This window comes from Schistocerca piceifrons, chromosome 1 (assembly GCF_021461385.2).
Source record: "Schistocerca piceifrons isolate TAMUIC-IGC-003096 chromosome 1, iqSchPice1.1, whole genome shotgun sequence".
NCBI lineage: Eukaryota > Metazoa > Arthropoda > Insecta > Orthoptera > Acrididae > Schistocerca > Schistocerca piceifrons.
In genome coordinates this window covers 737,531,725-737,551,985 of record NC_060138.1, presented here as the reverse complement: position 1 = coordinate 737,551,985, position 20,261 = coordinate 737,531,725, and the positions used below count along the sequence as shown (strand labels likewise).

Here is a 20,261-nt window from a genome sequence, read left to right as displayed (position 1 = left end):
AATGTACCTGTCAGTACTGGTTAACTTCCTATATACTCTATGGCCCAGTTTACCATTAGGCTTTCTGTAAACTTCCACTTCGAGGAAAGGCAGCACCCTAAGCACCCTATTCTTTTCTATCTCTGCAGTGAATTGGATTCTACTGTGCTGTGAGGTGTTGATGCAAATTTCGTATCTCTTCCTCCCAATGTGGCCAGATAACAAAGGTATCACCAACATATTGGAGCCAAAAATCTGGGTATAATGGTGCGACCTTGAGTGCTATTTCTTCAAATGCCTTCATTAAAATGTCTGCTGCAATAGGTGAGAGAGGGGAGCCCACAGCGACACCATCTGTCTGTTCATGGAATTCCCCTTTCCACCTGAAATAGGTGGTCATTAAACAATGGTGCACTAGGTCACAGATATCGGGTGCCATGTGTTCCTCTAAGCTGTTCATGGAGTCTTGCACTGGTACATTCATGAAAAAAGACTTCATGTTGAAGCTGATCAAGAGATCTGTGGCTGAGACACACTTTTCTTTTAAAATTTCTGCAAAATGGGTGGAGTCCTTAACATACAACTTGGAAATTTACAGAAAGCCTGATGGTACACTGGGCCATAGAGTATAAAGGTAGTCAACCAGTACTGACCAGTACTTGCATGCCTTCTCTTGTAATAACCCTATGCAGAAGAAATCTGCCTTGCACACTTTAACTAAGAGGGCTCTTAGGATCAGCAGTAAGGAACATTTAAAGGGTGAACTACAGAATCTCAAGTCCACTTTTGGAGCCAATGATTATGGGATGAAAGTAGTAGGTAAAACTATGGCAACAAAGAATGAAGGCAATGGAGGAGAGTGGTAGGAAGCACAAAACATCACTCTATTACCATATGTTCAAGTATCACTGAACGGGTTGACAAAATTCTCTGCTGAGCAAGCATGAAGCCGATTTTCCCAAACAGCAACAAGAGTAAAAGATGTTCTCCACACAGCGAAATATGCTGTTGACAAACTAAATGCTGCTGGAGTTTACAAAATCAGGTGTATTAGGTGAGTGGGGGTGACTATCAGTACATGGATAACTGAACACGAAAGATATATCTGTCTAAGACAACACACCAAGTCAGCGGTGACAGAACACCAGGATGAGTGCGGCAAACAGATTGATTTTTGTGAAGCTCGCATACTGGTGAAACAGCCTCTTACTTTCAGGAGGAAGATTAGAGAGACAATATAAATAGCCAAGCGACCCACCAACATGAACAGAGAAGACTTGTACTTACTTCCCATGGCTTGACTGCCAGCAATAACAGTGTTACAGGACAACAGCTCACACGAAGTATACACATAGGTGTGTGGGAGACCGCAGCAGCTAAGGTACTGCACCTCAGCCAGTGCTCGAAAGCAGGAAAACAATGCAATGTCATAACATCGACTTGGTTTTCCATTCGCTGATTTCCACCAATTACAAGCAGTAATGCAAACACCTGCCTCCTCTTAAAGACAAAGTCAAGTAAGGTCTGTAGTTCCTCTGTGTTTGCAGGCAAGTTGTTGATACTAAGCTGAATATGGTCAGCTTCCTCTGTGAAAAGAAAATTTGTGGTACAGACTTTTGGATGAATGTGCCTTATCAGGTGTCTTATTGCTATGGTTAAGATCTGTGTATCCTCAGCTAGTCTCATTGCATTGTAAACACTTCATAAACTGCATCTCACTTCTTTCTCAATGAATGTTCCTGTTTATTGCAAAGATGACAGGTAATTTTATAATCCATTTGATCAGTGGTCTCAGGTATAATATTTTCTTCCTGGGCAGTATTTCATCTTCTTTGACTGTTGACTTCATATTTCTTGCATTTGTAGTTACACTCTGGTTTTCTGTGATGCTTGTTAGCAGATTACTTAATGATTCAGGATCCATATTCCATTTTTTGAATTTCCTGTTCCCAAAACATTTGGTACATCACCACAGTCTGTACCTCATTGGCTGCATGATTACTTTCTTTTCGCACATGGAATGCACTCTGGCGTTCACTTGCTATTTTTACAGTCCTTTTTCAAATAGTCAGGTTCTTCACAGTGGGACCATATTGGTTTGTTTTCTTTCAGTACTTTCCATAGTGCCCATAGTCATATCAGTTATAGCATTTGGTGACTGCAGCATAGTCCTTCACAGTGATTGATAGAAATCCTATCTTTTCCTTGTAACTATGCTTTCACTTTTGTAAAGAGTCTCTGCTCCAGGCTAAGATTTTAGGCCGGAGACGTGTCACAGAGTGGCTGGCTCATCACTTTCATTCCTGCAATCAGCCAGCCACTGCTATCTACTGATTATAGTCACTTTTTCATTTCTTTTCCTTTTTTACTTTAAGTTTTATATCTGACAATGTAGTTTCATTGGTGTTGTTTTGTGTGTGTGTGTGTGTGTGTGTGTGTGTGTGTGTGTGTGTGTGTGCGCGCGCGCGTGCTTGTGTGTGCTTGCGCATGAGAGAGAGAGAGAGAGAGAGAGAGAGAGCATGAGCACCCACACTTTTTTTAAGAGAGTTTTTTATGTTTTTCTTTGCAGTTCTGTTTTTAATAATTTTGTGAACTTTATCCACACTCGTCCCATAAAATTTTAGTACTGGCGCTAAAGATATCGCTGTTGTGGACTCATGCTCCCATATTGTCATGTAGATACTGAAGTCCGTGTTGATGCCTTGTCTCTTGGCCTTCCTATAGGTTTAAATACAGTACTGTACCATTGCCTGTAAATCAGAACAGGTATGCAGTTGGATTGGAGACTTCCTAGTTAACAAAATTCTTTAAACCGGTCTCACTGGGGAGACATTGTCAGAAGTGAAGATATTGTCTAAAGTGAAGTATCTCCAAGAAGTGCAATTGGAACTACTATCCATGATATATATTAATAACTTGTAGGATATCTTTTATATAATATCTGTAACACTTTTGTAGTTGATGCAGTTGTGTGCAGGGGTGTCCTGCCATCATAAACTTATTACAAACTGCAGGAAGGCATGTAGACATTCAGCCCTAGGTAGGAACTCATACACTCAACATAAATGAATGCAATATATATAAATAGGCAAAAAAGACCTTATATCATTTGATTATGTGCTCAATATCAGTCACTAGAATAAGTCTCAACATTCTAATATCTAGAAGTGTCAGTTTTGCACACATTGAGATAGAATTACTACAGGACTCTAGCTGTGGGTAACACAGATGCCAGACAGGCTTACCAGAAGAATAGCAAGGAAGAGTGTTTCATCCACAAACCTCAATTTGCCCGGTTATTGTGTGTTTTTCATTGGTCTAGTATCCGTATCAAATATTATTAATCCAAGAGATACAAGATATTCTAAGAAGAGGTGCACACTTCATCATGAATTTATCATGTCAGTGTGTATCACATAAATGCTCAACAAACTCCAGTAGGAGACATCACAAAAAAGTGACGTGCATTGTATAGAGCCTTAGTCTGAAAAATCTGAATGCCAGTTTTCCAACACATTGCAAAAAGTGCATTATTTCCTACTATTGTTCATAATGACCATGAGGAAAAGATTAAATATATCAAGCATATGCAGAGCAGACCAACAATCTTTCTTCTGAAAAGGAAAGTAATTCTGGTACAGTATGTATACTTGCACAGCACAGATTTAGGTGAAAATCTGTGTGGTTTTGTAGTACTTTCATAACTCTGCTTTTGGTCCATGACATCCCTTTCCAGTCCCTTAATATTTAACATTGCACATACTTATATAGCATCAATCTGACAACTCTCCTGAGTTGCAGCTGTGAGGCAGAAATATTTTCCCACCTTTGAAAACCCATTGTTTTCCATCACAATTTTATTTTCAAAATGTTGACCTTTCATTTTTTTAAAGTACCAGCCAGCTTGGCAGATGTTGATTCTTCTTTGCCAAAGCAGCAACACAGGACAACACAGACTATCCAACAGCTTCTCTCCTTAGCTGTAGTCATTTTTGAGTCATCAGTCTCCTGAATGGTTTGATGCAGCCCGCCACAAATTCCTCTCCTGTGCCAACCTCTTCATCTCAGAGAAGCACTTGCAACCTATGTCCTCAGTTATTTGCTGGGTGTATTCCAGAGTCTGTCTTCCCCTACAGTTGTTACCCTCTGCAGTCCTCTAGTACCATAGAAGTCATTCGCTGACATCTTAAAAGATGTCCTATCATCCTGTCCCTTCTCCTTGTCAGAGTTTTCCATATATTCCTTTCCTCTCAGATTCTGCACAGAATCTCCTCATTCCTTACCTTATCAGTCCACCTAATTTTCAACATTTGTCTGTAGCAGCACATCTCAAATGATATAATTTTCTTCTGTCCCAGTTTTCCTACATTCCATGTTTCACTACCACACAATGCTGTCCTCCAAACATACCTTCTCAGAAATTTCTTCCTCAAATTAAGGCCTATGTTTGGTACTAGTAGACTTCTCTTGGCCAGGAATGCCCTTTTTGCCAGTGCTGATCTGCTTTTGATGTCCTCCTTGCTCCATCCTCATTGGTTGTTTTGCTGCCTAGGTAGTAGAATTCCTTAACTTCATCTGCTTCATGTCCCTCAATCCTGATGTCGTTAAGTTTATCACTGTTCTCATTTCTGCTACTTTTCATTACTTTCATCTTTCTTTGGTTTACGCTCAATTCATATTCTGTACTCATTAGACTGTTCATTCCATTCAGCAGATCATGTAAATCTTCTTCATTTTCACTCAGTATAGCAATGTCATTGGCAAATCATATCATTGATATCCTTTCACCTTGAATTTTAATTCCACTCCCAAACATTTCTTTTATTTTCATCATTGCTTCTTTGATGTACAGATTGAACACTAGTATTACACCCTTTTTAATCCGAGCGCTTTGTTCTTGGTCGTCCACTCCTATTATTCCCTCTTGGCTCTTGTACATATTGTATATTACTCATCTCTCCCTGTAGCTTAGCCCTATTCTCAGAAATTCATTTTGCTCCTTTTTACATTGCCCTACGCTTTTTCCAGTTCAACAGATCCAGTAAATGTGTCTTCATTTTTCTTTAGTCTTGCTTCCATTATCAGCCACAGTGTCAGAAATTCCTCCCTAGTGCCTTTACCCTTCCTAAAGCCAAACTGATCATCATCTAAAACATCCTCAATTTTCTTTTCCATTCTTCTGTATATTATTCTTGTCAGCAACTTTGATACATGAGCTATTAAGCTGCTTGTGCGGTAATTCTCGCTCATGTCAGCTCCTGCACTCTTCAGAATTGTGTGGATGATATTTTTTTCTGAAAGCCAGGTGGTTTGTTGTCAGACTTATACATTCAGCACACCAACGTGAATAGTTGTTTTGTTGCCACTTCCACCAATGATTTTAGAAATTCTGGTGGAATGTTACCTATCTCTTGTGCCTTATTTGATCTTACATCCTCCAAACTCTCTTAAATTCTGATTCTATTACTGGATCCCCTATCTCTTCTAAATTGATTCCTGTTTCTTGTTCTATCACATCAGACAAATCTTCCCCCTCATAGAGGCCTTCAATGTACTCTTTCCACATATCCACTCCCTCCTCTGCACTTAACAGTGGAATTCCCATTGCATTCTTAATGTTACCACCTTTCCTTTTAATTTCACTGAAGATTGTTTTGACTTTCCTATGTGCTGACTCAGTCCTTCTGACAATCATTTCATTTTTGATTTATTCACATTTTTCATGCAGCCATTTCGTCTTAGCTTCTCTGCACTTCCAGTTTATTTCATTCTGCAGTGATTTGTATTTCTGTATTCCTGAATTTCCATGAATGCTTTTGTACTTCCTTCTTTCATCGATCAGCTGAAGTACTTCTTCTGTTACTCATGGTTTCTTCACACTTACCTTCTTTGTACCTATGTCTTTCTTTCCAACTCCTGTGATTGTCCTTTTGAGAGATGTCCATTCCTCTTCAACTGTACTGCCTACTGAGCTATTCCTTATTGCTGTATCTATAGCCTTAGGTCTGCCCTGATAGCTGAGTGGTCAGCGTGACAGTCGGTCACGCCAAGGGGTTCAGGTTCGATTCCCGGCTGGGTCGGGGATTTTCTCGGCTCAGGAATTGGGTGTTGTGTTGTCCTCATTATCATTTCATCATCATCAGTGGAAGGCAACAGGAAACCACCACTGGAATCACTTCCCTAGACGCTCATGCGGTGGACCTTTCTGATGAGGCTCCCCCCATGACAAGACCTGCCCTAAGGCAGAACACAAAGTTTTTTTTATAGCCTTAGAGAGCTTCAAGTGTATCTCATCATTCCTTAGTACTTCTGTATCCCACTTCTTTGCATATTGATTTTTCCTGACTAGTCTCTTAAACTTCCACCTACTCTTCATCACTATTACATTGTGATCTGAGTCTATATCTGCTCCTGGGTACAAGTGACAATCTGGTATCTGATTTCAGAATCTCTGTCTGACCATGATGCAATCTAACTGAAATCTTCCCTTATCACTCGGCCTTTCAAGTATATCTCGTCTAGCTGAAATTTATTACAAAACTCAATTAGTCTTTCTTCTTTCTCATCCCTTGTCCCAAGCCCATATTCTCCTATAACCTTTTATTCCACTTTTCCCCTACAACTGCATTCCTGTTTCCCATGACTATTCGATTTTCATCTCCCTTTACATACTGTTTTACCCTTTCGATATCCTCATATACTTTCTCCACCTCTTTATCTTCAGTTTGCGACGTTGGCATGTATACCTGAACTATCGTTGTCGCTGTTGGTTTGCTATTGATTCTGATAAGAACAATGAACTGTTCACAATAACACACTCTCTGCCCTACCTTCCTATTCATAATGAATCCTACTCTCGTTATACCATTTTCGGCTGCTGTTGATATTACCCTGCACTCATCTCACCAGAAATCCTTGTCTTCTTTCCATTACCCTTCACTGACCTCTACTACATCTAGATTGAGCTTTTGCATTTCCCTTTTCAGATTTTCTAGCTTACTTACCATGTTCCATGCCCCAATCGTACAACCTTAGCCTTTCGTTGGTGATTCACTCTTTTTATCATGGTCATTTCCCCCATGGCAGTCCCCTCCTGAAGGTCCAAGTGGGAGACTATTCTAGAATATTTTGTCAATGGAGAGATAATAATGACTCTTTTTACAGTCACAGGCCACATGCCCTGTGCATACACATTGTGTGTCTTTAATGCAGTGGTTTCCATTGTCTTCTGCATCCTCATGCTGTTGATCATTGCTGATTTTTGCGCCCTTAGGAGCCATTTCCCACCCCAAGGACAAGAGAGTGTCCCCAGAATCTCTGTCTGCTCTTCTGCCCTCTTTGACAAGGCCAATGACAGAATGAGAGTGACTTCCTATGCTGGAAGTCTTCAGCCACCAGTGCTGATTAACAATCAAAATTTAACAGGTAGCAGGTTTTGAACCAGAGACTGAGGACATTTTGATTACTAATCAAAGATGCTACCACCAGACCTTGGTTGCATTCGTTAATGAGAAAATAAATCATATATTGTGAACTGTACTTTAGTGATTTTTTTTTTCAAGTTAAAAATCCAATCCATCTGAGCTCATTTACATAGAACTTAATGTTAGCAACAGTTGTACATAATGATGTATGTTCTCTGGATCTTTTACTGGCTTCTTTTGCTGAGAAATCACTGTTGGGAGCTACTTCCTTTGAATATATGGCAGCAGAGCTTGTGTACCTGTTTGTGTCCTGAACAGAGAGTACCTGCCACTGGCTATTCGTTGCTGCACATCTCTCTGGGACTATGAAACATAATATAACTTTAAAATTTTGTGTGTAGTGCATCTTTTCTCATTTTAAACCATATGCTGAAGAATTTTGCAAAATTCTTCTAGTACACTTGTAAGTCTTGATTCAGCTAGTCATCTACATCTACCTCTACATAATTACTCTGCAATTCACAATTAAGCCTCTGACACATGATTTATTGAGCCACCTTCAAGCTAGTTCTCTACAACTCCACTCTTTGAGTGGTGGATGGTAAAAATGAACACTTAAATCTGTCCGTGTGAGCTCTGATTTCTCTTATTTTATTATGATGGTGTTTCACCCTCTGTAGGTATAAAATAAAGCTCTCTTTTCTTGGCACAAGATACTTTGACCCAGCTTTAGACACTTTTTCTCTTAGCATCTACTGTAATTGTCCATGACCAGTTGTAAATAAAAACTGGGTTATTAATGTCGAAAATTCCCTCTGAATTATACAATTGAGTCAGCACAGCATGAAATTCAACCTTTACACAACGACACAAGCTCAGCACAATAGGCTGGGTGTGGTAGGACTGGGCCAAGTGACACATCAGGCAATCACCATTGACAGTTGCACTGAATATTTTTTGGCCCATTTAAACAAGACAAATAACAAATAAAACCATCAACACATTTTTTGTTACTGCAGTGATTGGTATTACCAAAGTAATTCAGAGTACAGGCAACAACAATTCAGATACCATGGCAAACAACCATGTTACTTAAATGGCAGGCACCCAACAATGCAGGATATAAAACATAAAATTTCATGTGACCAAGAAACCTCATGGGATTCAACAAACTATGCGCAGAAGTGGACGCCAGCACACTCAGCTGTTTCCAATACAGGCTCGACATTGACCGCCAAACGGGAGCAGCAATGGTTACAAATAGGCATGAGAAATCCCATAACTAGTGCATATCTACAACAGACTAACATCTGCCTTAAGTAACTAGAATGACAATAATCCATTACAGCACATCATCTGCAGTACAAATCTATTATCTTTTGTGTGTAAGGCCAATTATACATTAAACCGCGAGTGAACTAGATACATGGCCAGCCGGCACACGTGGGTAAAGGGGGCAGAAAATACACAACAGCACAAGCAAGTGGTAACCCAGGACCTGGCCTCTCAGTAACTTGTAAGAATTTATCCTACTACTCATTTAGAATTAGACACGCATCTCTCAGACACACTATCACTTCAGATAGAAACGTAACAGCAATGTTTTTGTAATTTGCAGCAAAATATATCCAGGGAAAATTTTATCCATGTATATCTCTAGCAATTGGCCGGCTTAACTCTGTCATTTGATATAAATTCAATAACCAGGCAGCACTTAGACAAGGACCAGCCAAACCGTTTTCAATGGCGGTTAACACTGACACTAGCAATCTTCGCACATAATTTATCAGCACTCCATGCCCTAGTAAATGTTAATCATCATATCACATACAGCTCTCATTAGAACCTTGCATACTGAGCAAGTTGAAATTAACACATTCAAGGACAGACTCAGTAGGAGTAGCAATGGCTGGCCAAGAAAATGAAGTCAACAGCACGGAACCCAGTAGTCAATTCCAGCCACAATTTACAGCACAAGCAAGAACCTTACCCTCTTGCTTGTTCAATGAAGTCAGCCACTGCAGATCCCGGAGCCAGGAGACATGCAGGAAGCGAAATACACCAACGGCTTCCCAGTAACATGACTGCTTCCATGGGAGCGATATTTGCTATGGCGCCGTCAACTGGGTAAACAGCCCCTTTTAGATGTGCTCTTCCTGATGCCTTGCACGGAGCCTGTACTGTCCACCAGACCTCCCAAATGACATTACTGCTCAGCATCTCAAAGCAAAATCCTCGCTACTTGCTAGAGCTTACCACTCACTCCCCGATTGGTCCAGTAGTTAGGTGCCACCGCACGCACTGCCTACACCACCAGAAAGATGACCCATACCGGCAGCGGGAATATCACTGAATGAGCCACATTGCTCATCCTCCCCCTCAGAAAACAGAAAACCATCCCCCATTCATCCAAGACAAGAGACCAGAGCTAGCTCCCTCCCTTGATCTGAGAGATGTGGACCCATGAGGTTTTCCCCATCCGACTATTCTGAACCAGCAAACTGACTGGTTTCAGGACCCATAACACCTGGCAGGGTCCCAAAAATACGTGGTGATAACTTGCTCGAGATTTTTTCTTTCCCTTGCCCCCTGCCAAAAAATTATGAATGAAAACTATTGTCCCTGGCTGGACCTTAAATGGACACTGCCCGTCATTGCATGGCTGCACTAGTTTCCAGTGTGCAAGCTCGATATTTTTCCTGGCACGTTTTCAATTCTGCTGAATGAACTCGCTAGTCACCTCCTTGAGCAGTAAATCATTGATGGACCACAAATTAGCGAGTGGGTAGTTCACATGATAACTGAGCATCAGAGAGAGAGGGGCGGCCTTATACGCTTCGTGGCAGGCGGAGTTGAAGGCTAAGTTCAATCAAGGGATCATCTTGTGCCATCTTCACTGTGACTTCTGGTGGAAGGCTATGAAAGCGGCCTTAAAATTGCAATTCACTCTCTCCGCAAATGAAGGTTGCGGGTAGTAGGGAATAGTAGTGATATGATGTACAGCACTTTCAAAACAAAATCTCCTAAACTGCCATGACACGAAAGCAGGGGCGTTACCACTAACAAGCGACCTTGGTAGACCAAAGATTGAAAAAATGTTAGTCAGATGGCGAATGGTTAAACCCACTGTTATTCCACTACTAGGGACGAACCATACAAAGCGTGTGAATGCAACCGCCACTAACTATATATATATATATTGCCATTCCACGTTCTTGGTAATGGTCCTATATAATCAATGAACGCCTTGTCCATTGGTGCAGTCTCCCTGGTAGATTGCAGCAACCGTCTCCTCGCATTAGAGTTGGGCTTGGGCTCCCTACAAATGTGGCACTGCTCTACTAATCTATGAATGTTCTTATACAATGTTGCCCAGGTTAGATGCTCCCGAATCTTAGCAATAGTCTTGGCGACTCCCATGAGGCCTCCCACCACAGAATTATGGAAATAATGGAAATTCACCAGGACTAGTTCACTCGGCAGACAAACTATACTTTTCCCTTCTTACATGAGATTCTTATTGCTGCCACATGACAGTTGCGGTCAGACAAATCATTTGTTATGGGCTAATATTTATTTGGTGATAGACAGAGTTAGAAAGAAATCATCAATCATTTTTCCATAATGCCGTCTATTTTTGTTTGGAGTGTTAAGCATAGAGAATAAACCAAAACTGAACTTCAGTACCCACAAGTGCTCTAAAACAACACTATCTCAGATGAAATCAATGTTGAAATCTATGCATACAGTGATTTATACTTGTTTCTGCTAAATGTAATTGTTTAATAAAGTTTAAAACCCATCTTGTTGTGGGCTGATCGTTGTCAGAACTGCTGTTTTGTATGTTTACAAGTCTGTTACTTAGTACAGCAGTCAAAGTCCCATGTAACATAGTACTTATTCAGCTATATGTGCTGTGGCTTTCTTCTACTTTTTGCGTGTATAGCTACTCTCCTTTTCCATTTACTATGCCTACAGTAATGTGATACTAGGTTGTAGCCATCTAGGTGCATCCATTCTGTTTCTGTGACTTCTTAATGATATTCTTTTCACTAGTAGAATACTTCTAAAAATGTCTCTAAATTTTTCAGTTTCACATCACCATATGAGGGGCTCCTCTTTTTTACTTAATATGCTTCTTGTGTTTTGACAGAAAAGTCTAGACATATTTTGTTTGTCCTTTTTGTACTGTCCAGTATGATGTTTTCTGTTTATTTACTAACTGGTGCCGCTATGTTTACAGTCTTTCAGAAGTTTGTACCTTAAAAGAGGTTTAATAAAATTGTAAGAAGTCACGGTAATTGGACAGACTGCTTTGGTTATACTGAATGATTCTGGAAATTATTCATGGAAATAATCTCTTCCCAAAAACATTCAGATGTTTGGCAAGTTGGCCACTTTAGGGGTGATGCATCAGTCATACCATGTGTGATTGCTCTACCCTTTTGAACTAATCCTGAACTCAGCATTTACTTTCTCTGCAGAATGATTTGTCCAAGGCTTGTCATATCACTGAAAGATTGATACAATCTTCCCATCAGGAGTGAGAAGCATTGTCAGTGATATACCTGATACTCAGTTGTGCAGTTGAGGTTACTGACCAAACATTACTGGCCTTCACCAGTTATCGTCTTCATCAACATCTCTACCTACAGAACATAAATCACTGGTAACATTGCTAAGCATTGCACTTGGCTTAAAAATCCTAATTACTGCTCCTCAATAGAATGATATTCTTGGTCTTATTATCTCCTTAATTAGTCTTGACTTGCACCCTTTCTCTTCCAACTATTCCTGAACTCTTTGTGTTGCTTACTCATGTTTGTTTAATCTCCATAGCACTGAAGCTTTTGGAGACATCTAGATTACAGCTAACAGAATGGCAACATCTCTTAAATCTCATGTCTGATTAGATAGTTTGGACCACAGTCTGGAAACCTACCTTATTCCGATGCTTATTGCTCCAAACTATAGCTCTCAGATGCTCTAATTCTGCTTCTCCTAAAGCTAGATCAACTTTAAATTTTAAGATCAGCTGCTTCTTCTCCAGACTCAGTGAGTGCAACAGCCACAACTTGCTACAGTTCTGAAAGCCAGCCACATTTCCTTCAAGGCAGGTTGCTTCACGACATCAAATATGAAAAGCATAGGCAGTTTTCACACTGTTGGCCATTTCATTGCATTAATACAAAAAAGTAAAAATTCATACTCATTTGTTCTTGGTTTTTGACTCACTCATTATGTATGGTCTAAAAACTCCATTTCACAGAACCAACCGTACTTCAAATGTATTTTTTAACTGCTGTTTTAATGTATTTTAAGTGGACTTTGTGGACAAGCACGTAAGTATCAGTCTGCAAATCCTAAAAAAAAAGTTGGAGATCTATCCTCAGTTGTGTCACTTACTGCTTCTTCCACCTCTTGCAATGATTTGTTGATATGAACATTGCCTAACTACACCATGCTTGGGAGTCCACATTGAACTGTAAGGCTCCCTATAACATGTTAGGTAAATCAGTTAAAGGTGAAATAAAGAGGATATACCACCACCAAAAGGACAATGTTTAGTTAAACACAGCGTTTTTGAAACCAATTTTTGGGAGTTACTTTCATTATCCTGATGTAGTGGTCAAGATACATGTGCCAAGAAAAAAACCATTATAGGTGCAAAACTGTAAGCAATTTTAAGGGCATGGTACCAGGAGAAATGGGAAGATATGAGACGTGATTGTGTGATGAAGTTCCGCATCTCCACTGGGGCTCCCAGAGTATCTTTGAAGTTTTTTGCACTTGCACCCAAAAGAAAACAGCTCCAAGTCTTCAAACATTCTTTCTCTGCATACAAAGATAAAGGAACCAAAATATGTAAGAATTAATTGAAAAGAATGAACATATGCTATAGTTAAGGGCCTTTTTTGTGGAGATACCATGTGAAGAAGTTCTGTTCTCCATTTAGTGGGCTAGTTTTTGATGTCCAAAATAATGCATCAGATGTACAAAGAGTGACTTCTGGTGATGTCAGGGGATTTCACAAAATGTATGTAGTGTACTTACATCTGATCACATTTCCACAGTGTTTTACCTATACAGAGACCTTTGGTCTACTGCTAACACACCACTAATGACATGAAATGTGTGTGTAGTGCAGAAGCAAGGATTTTGTAATTAAGATGTAGTCTTGTAGTTAGGGAATATTATAGAAATTTCTTTTCATGTCTTGAACATTCCTGTGACAAACTTACAGCAAACATTCAGCTGCAGCTATCTGTGCATTTTTCACAAAAAACTTTCTCACTCTGTAACAGAAGGTAGTCACTGCTCAATAACAATTATTGTTAAATATAAATGATTTATTGCAGCAAAATAGCCATTATAGTTACACATTAGATTAAAATCATTTGAGAGTGAATTACAAAGATGTATTGAGTGTCTGTATCATTCTTAGTAGTAGATTACATTCAGTGCAGGTATTATAACAGATTATCATTTGAACCATTTATTGCATAGTCTCTAATTGATCTGGTATTCTTGTTGCATATTTCTATATGGTATCTCTCACAAGACTGTCCACATAGTGTACACTTGCAAAGGTTTGACAGTTCATGATATGTTGTATTTGCACAAATTTCATGGTGGAATCCGTGTACTGCGAGTCTTGTAAGTACATGTCTCATCTCAGAATTTGCTGCTGTCCAAGTGCGGTCGATCATGGCCCCGGATCCATAGAATTCCGTTGGTACTTCCTCTCTTTTCTTGAGTAGTGATCTTAGTAGGTTCTCCGATGCTGATGTGTTGGGAAGTAAGAACCTTCTCCTTAGATCCTCTATGAGGAAAGATTCTCGGGCGAGAAGGTAGACTAATCTTGTGGTTTTTGCTACCCCTAATGCTCTTTTGATATAGGTTGCTTTTACTCTTTCCAATGTTTCTAAGTTCTTTTCATTTAGGTGTGTCCATATGATTTCTATCTCATAAGCCAGTATCGGTATTATTTTTGATTTGAAGAGTGCCATAGCTGTGTCTGTATTTAGTGTTCTGATGGAACTTATTTCGTTTATTATTGTTAAATTTATGTTGAAATATGTCAAAGGGACATTTTCATTGTGTATTGGGTACAACGTGCTGAACTGTCAGATGTGCTGGAAGCATGTGGTGGTGTTCCCCACACCTACAAACCAACAATTTGTCATTCCTTAAGAACAGCACTAGAGCAGTAACCTGAGTGAACAGCTGAAAAACTTCTTTTTCTTTATCAGCAAGTGAAACTGATCTTGTAGTTACCAATGGATCTACAAAATAAGTCATATGAGTTTTTCCTCTTTATTTCAAGTCTATGATTGTTCAGAAAAGTTGATATGTTATCAAATTCAGTCAGCTATGGCCATACTGAGATATGAATAAAAGTGTAAAGTCAAGAAATGTACCAGACATGGGGCAACAAGGTGATACCCAACAACAGTATATGTAAAATGCTTCTGACATGGCAATATAATGAAAAATGTGACATGCACTGTTAGCAAAGTAAGCATCATGTTTGCAGTGGTGTTGTCAATTTGGTTGTATTCTAAGTATTCTGTTACTTGATATAATCTTGAGGGTGTACCTCATTTTTATTTGTTGGCTTTGTATTCATACTCATATGTTAATATGGTATTTTCTGAATAAGGTCACTAGTCTTCAAACATTTATTTGTGATCATAAACACAAAATAAAGAGGAAGCTTTCTACAGTTCGTGGATCAATGTGTTCTTCAGTGCAGTAATGTCACATGCGTATTTCCACTTTTTACAAGAGCCAGTTCAATAAGCTGATCATGGACAAAAATGAAAGAATATGTGACTGAAAAAACTGTGTGGAGGAAGGTTTTGATTGTGATAAGTCATATCTACTTGAAGTTGCTGAAGAAACAGGACCAGTGGAAGAAGTGACATCAGAAATAAGGGTTAATGAAAGCTGGAAAACCAGCAGGACCAGATAGGATGCATTCTGGGTTCCTCAAGTTGTTTGATGGAAAACAAATGGAATCATTGACAAAAATATTCAATAAAATTTGTAAATTGTGTTCGTTTCTCGAAAATGGCTTCAGTCAGAGTTTATAATCTTGCAAAAAAAGTGGAGCAAAAAATGTGATTTCAGAACAATAAGTTTGAGCCACATCCCCAAAATATTTCTAAAAATTATTCACAAAAGAATATACAAGGTTTATGAAGAACAATGACACCTACACGGCTCAGTTTCAGAAATAATGTTGGCTTTTAAGAGGCTCTGTTCTGCATTCAAATCTTATTCCAGATATCTGTAGACGTGAACTGTGATGTCTGTGTCTGTTTTTATTGTTTATCGAAATATTTTTGAAAGAGTAAAACATTACAAAACAGGCAAGTTGCTGAAAATAGTGGGATAGATAAAGACCTCCACATCATTATTAATCTAAATTGGAATCAATATGCTGCTGTTAGAGTATGAGAAACCTGGCAGATTGAAGATATGCTAAGGAGTGATACCAGGCTGTATTTTGTTGCCACAGATATTTAATCTTTATTTGTGATACATCTTCAAAGAAGCCCTTGAAAATGTTGAAGAAGGAATCATCTTGAATGGAGAGAAGCCAAACAATATCTGCTGTGCTGATGATACTGTAATATTTGCTGACAACTTAAATAGCTGCCATCGTCATGTATAGCATATCAACAAAAGTAGTAAGTGTTACGGCCTATAAATCAAAATAAATAAAACAAAATTAATGGTTATCAACAAGAAAGATATATCAGACTGTCAGCTAAACAGTAATGGCAAACTTTTTGCACAAGTAATCAAATATGCATGTCTCATAACATTAACAATAAATGGGATAACAAGAGTCCGTATCGAGAAAGCCAGAATCTCATTTTGTAAAATGACTGTTCTAGAGGCATCATCTTTCAGTCAAAGCAGAATTAACATTTTTACCTTGCTACATATTTCCCATCCTTTTCTATGGAGCTAAGACCTGGACTTTGACCAAAACAATATGCATAAGCATTTGAGATGTGGCTGCACAGAGGAATGCTAAGAGTGCTATGGACAGAAAAATTACTAACAGTGACATTGTCCACAAAACTAACAAAAACGTAAGTCCTAAACAGAGTAAAATGCAGAAAATTGCAATGCCACAGTCATGTAATGAGGAATGGAAAGAGGTATAAAAGTTGCAGAACATTTGTCATGCAAAGATACCCAGGGTCAAAAAAGAAAAAGATGTTGGCTTGGAAACTTGCAGACATGGATGTCACACTTGGGCGATGAACATTTTAGAATAAGCAAAAGTGATATGGCTATGATGGTCACCAACTTATGAAACGGGTAGGTGAGAGATGAATAAAAGGAATGACAAGGAGTTCAATGAAGTGAATTGCACACTGAACATGTGACAAGTGAATGTCAAATGACAAGAATGTTCATTAAGTCATTCAAGTATGTAATATGTGAAAGTTATTTATTATTTTTATATGTTTGTAGTCATCATATAACGACTGTGGAAAATGCCATATTGTTAAATAAATGTTCTTGCGCACTGTTATTTGTATTATCTTAGCCATTTTTGACAAACTAGAGGTTACAATGTTAAAAAGATGAATTGCAGACATAAATAGTTAGCAATGAAGATAATAAGATCCTGGAAGTAATTACATGAGATTTATAAAGCCATGTAGAGTATGTCAAAAGAAAAGGTGTTTTAGCAGATATGATTAATGCTAGAGGTAAAATAACACAGAAAGAATGTGCCATATTCTTTGTAGAAAATTACATAGTGGTATGTATGTCTTTCATTAAATATATGATCAGTTTTTATTTCATAAAGCTACTATTAAGTATCTAGGAATATATGTCCAGAATAATTTAAAGGGAACAGCCATACATTACAAGGTGTTGGAAAGGAAGCTGCCAGACATGGTCATTGGATGATCCTAAGGAAATATGGCTCACAGAATTCTCATGCGAAGGTGTCTTGAGTATGGCTTATGTGCCTGGGACTGTCCGCCCTGGTAGCTGAGTGGTCAGCATGACAGACTGTCAATCCTAAGGGCCCGGGTTCGATTCCCGGCTGGGTCGGAAATTTTCTCCGCTCAGGGACTGGGTGTTGTGTTGTCCTAATCATCATCATTTCATCCCCATCGACGCGCAGGTCGCCGAAGTGGCGTCAAATCGAAAGACCTGCACCAGGCGAACGGTCTACCCGACGGGAGGCCCTAGCCACACGACATTTCCATTTTTTTTGCCTGGGACTCATGTCGGGTAGGATTAATAGGGGATGTGGAGAAGATCCAAAGGGTAGTTGATGTTTTGTTGTAGGTTTCCTTCATAAGTGTGAGAATGTTATGGAGTTGCTCCTCCACCTCATGGTAGATGTCTTCTGACTCAGGGAGAGATCTACAGATAAAATTACAAGAACCTATAGTCTGAGAAGAGTCAGTCAGTAGATTATCATCATTCCCATTTATCTTGTGAAATGGCTGTGGCGGTTTTATCAGAAAAAAATTGAGCTGATTTGAATTACCAGCAGCTGCTCTTCCCAATACCATTTCCCAGTAAAACATGAATAAGTGCAAATAACAGTAACACCTGAAATACTTTGTAATATTAACTGGTCAGATAAAAAAAATCTACTCACCAAGCAGCGGCAGGAGAACACACACACAAGAAGGTTTAACTCTTACAACCATTCGGGACCAATGGCTCATTCTTCTGGCAGAAGAGTTGAAGAGGAAGAAAGAGGGGTGAAGGAAAAGGGCTGGAGAGATTTAGGGAAAGGGGTACAACAGTTCAGAAAAGTCATCCAGAACCCTGAGTCAGGAGAGTCTTTCCTTCTCATCCTGTGCAGTAAGTCTCCTCTGACCCGGAATGACTTTCCTGAACTGTACCCATTCCCTAAGCCTCTCCAGTCCTTTCCTTTCACCCTCTTTCTTTCCCTTCACCTCTTCTGTCAGAAGAAGGAGATATTGTCTCTGAAATCTTATCAAAGTTAAACTTGTGTGTGTGTGTGTGTGTGTGTGTGTGTGTGTGTGTGTGTATTCTCCTGCGACTGCTTGGTGAGTAAATTTTTTTATCTATCCATTTACATTATATTGTCAATTGATGATTTTCACTGAAGTACTTTCTGCTACATATTGTAGGTCAGATTGCAGAATATAGATGGAGTTGTAGAACGTGTTGTCTCATACATTTGATGATATAATATAAAATATAAAATACTGATAAATTAACCAGATGCCTTTTTTTTTTTTCACTTTCATTTGTGAAATTTATGTGAGTTAGGGTGCATGACAATGCATTTTGATTGATTTTTGATTTTATTTAGAATCACTCAAGATTTTCTAAAACCTGGGAGAAATTATCAAATTGTGGTATGTTGTATACATAAATTAATGTTTTCCTTTACATAGATAATTCAAAATATGTAATTCGAGTACTTCTTGATTGTTTTTCTGTGAGCTGTGCCTAGTGATGCCTTAAGAGTCATTTAGGAGCTCTTCTGTTTCACCCATTTTGCTATTTAAACATTGCACATTTTTTTATAGCTGTGACAAAGAATCTATATGTTCTAGAGTCTGTGCTGAATACCCATAAGATGTGATGATAAATGTGTTCTTTCCTTGGAAACAGACTTACTACTATGTGTGCTCTCATTAAGACAATACTTTTAAAAATAAGAAAACTGGTGTTGGAGTTGCTTATCGTTGTAAAGACCACCAAAGTCCTCAGAAATTTTAACCATTACTTATCTTTTGTTTTGAATAGGGTCAGCTGATTGGTATTTGTGGTCCTGTTGGTTCTGGAAAAACATCATTACTCTTAGCAGCACTTGGACAAATGAGAATTACTTCAGGACATGTATTTAGGGATGGCTCCTGTGCTTATGTTAGCCAAGAAGCTTGGATACAAAATGCAACTCTGAAGGAGAATGTATTGTTTGGAGAAACATTTGAGGCTAAACGGTATGAGAGAGAAAGCAATATCAGTGTTGGTGCTGGTGGTTGTGGTGGTGGGGATAGTAATTGTACTAGTGATAATAGCAACTGTTGTTGACATTCTCTTTACAAGGTGCATCAGGGCAATGTACATAATGACACATCTTACTTAAGTTGAACTCTCCTGTAAGCTACTAACTACATGCTATTATATGTTATTGTAGAAACTGTTATACCATCATCTGCAGCTTAATATACTAACCTGAAATGACAAAGCTCAGGCTTTCTTTTGTTAATTGGGGTAGTCAACATGTTAAAGTACAACTCACAATTTGTATTGTTTTTGTTGTATTTGGAGATTCAAAGCCAGGGTAATTTATTCGACTTCTTTGTTTAATGATACACATGACAAAGGAGGGAAGCCAGCACAAGCAATTTCTAAGTGTTATCACTCATTGTTAACACAAAAAATAATTATGTCAATGAGCTGAAATGATTATTGTTTTATTAATATTTCAAAAGAACTGCTGGCACTGCCAGGTGTGCTCTGATTTACAGTTTTCTGCATAAAAAAAGTTATGAAGAATAATCATGCAGGCTAAATTCTGCAACAGCAAAAACAGAGCTGGACTGACAAAACCTCTTAACAATAGTGAGCTGAAGATTGCTCTGTAATAATTAACAGCAGATATGCATTAATTTGGAGAGGTAACAGAGATCGCCTTTCTCACACTATCAAAGTCAACATATTGTGGTCTGTTACTAAGAAGTCATCAAGCCACTCTTATACCTGGGAACCTAATCAGTATGCTTGCATCTTTGTTAACAGTCTGTAGTGGGGCACATGTAAAACGATTTCTAGAAATGTAGGAATATGAAATCTGCCTCTTGCTCTTCATCCATGGTTCAAAGA

At 38.8% G+C, this 20,261-nt stretch overlaps 1 protein-coding gene across 4 annotated transcripts in view; it reads left to right on the top strand.

Annotated features, from left to right (window-relative positions):
* The window catches only part of LOC124711518 (ATP-binding cassette sub-family C member 5-like), a 538,718-nt gene that overhangs the window by 270,430 nt on the left and 248,027 nt on the right, over window positions 1-20,261 (top strand). For all 4 annotated transcript variants that reach the window (XM_047241664.1, XM_047241655.1, XM_047241649.1 and 1 more), the window contains one exon: window positions 19,179-19,375. In XM_047241664.1, coding sequence (XP_047097620.1) covers window positions 19,179-19,375 — 197 coding nt within the window. The remainder of the gene's footprint in view (window positions 1-19,178; window positions 19,376-20,261) is intronic.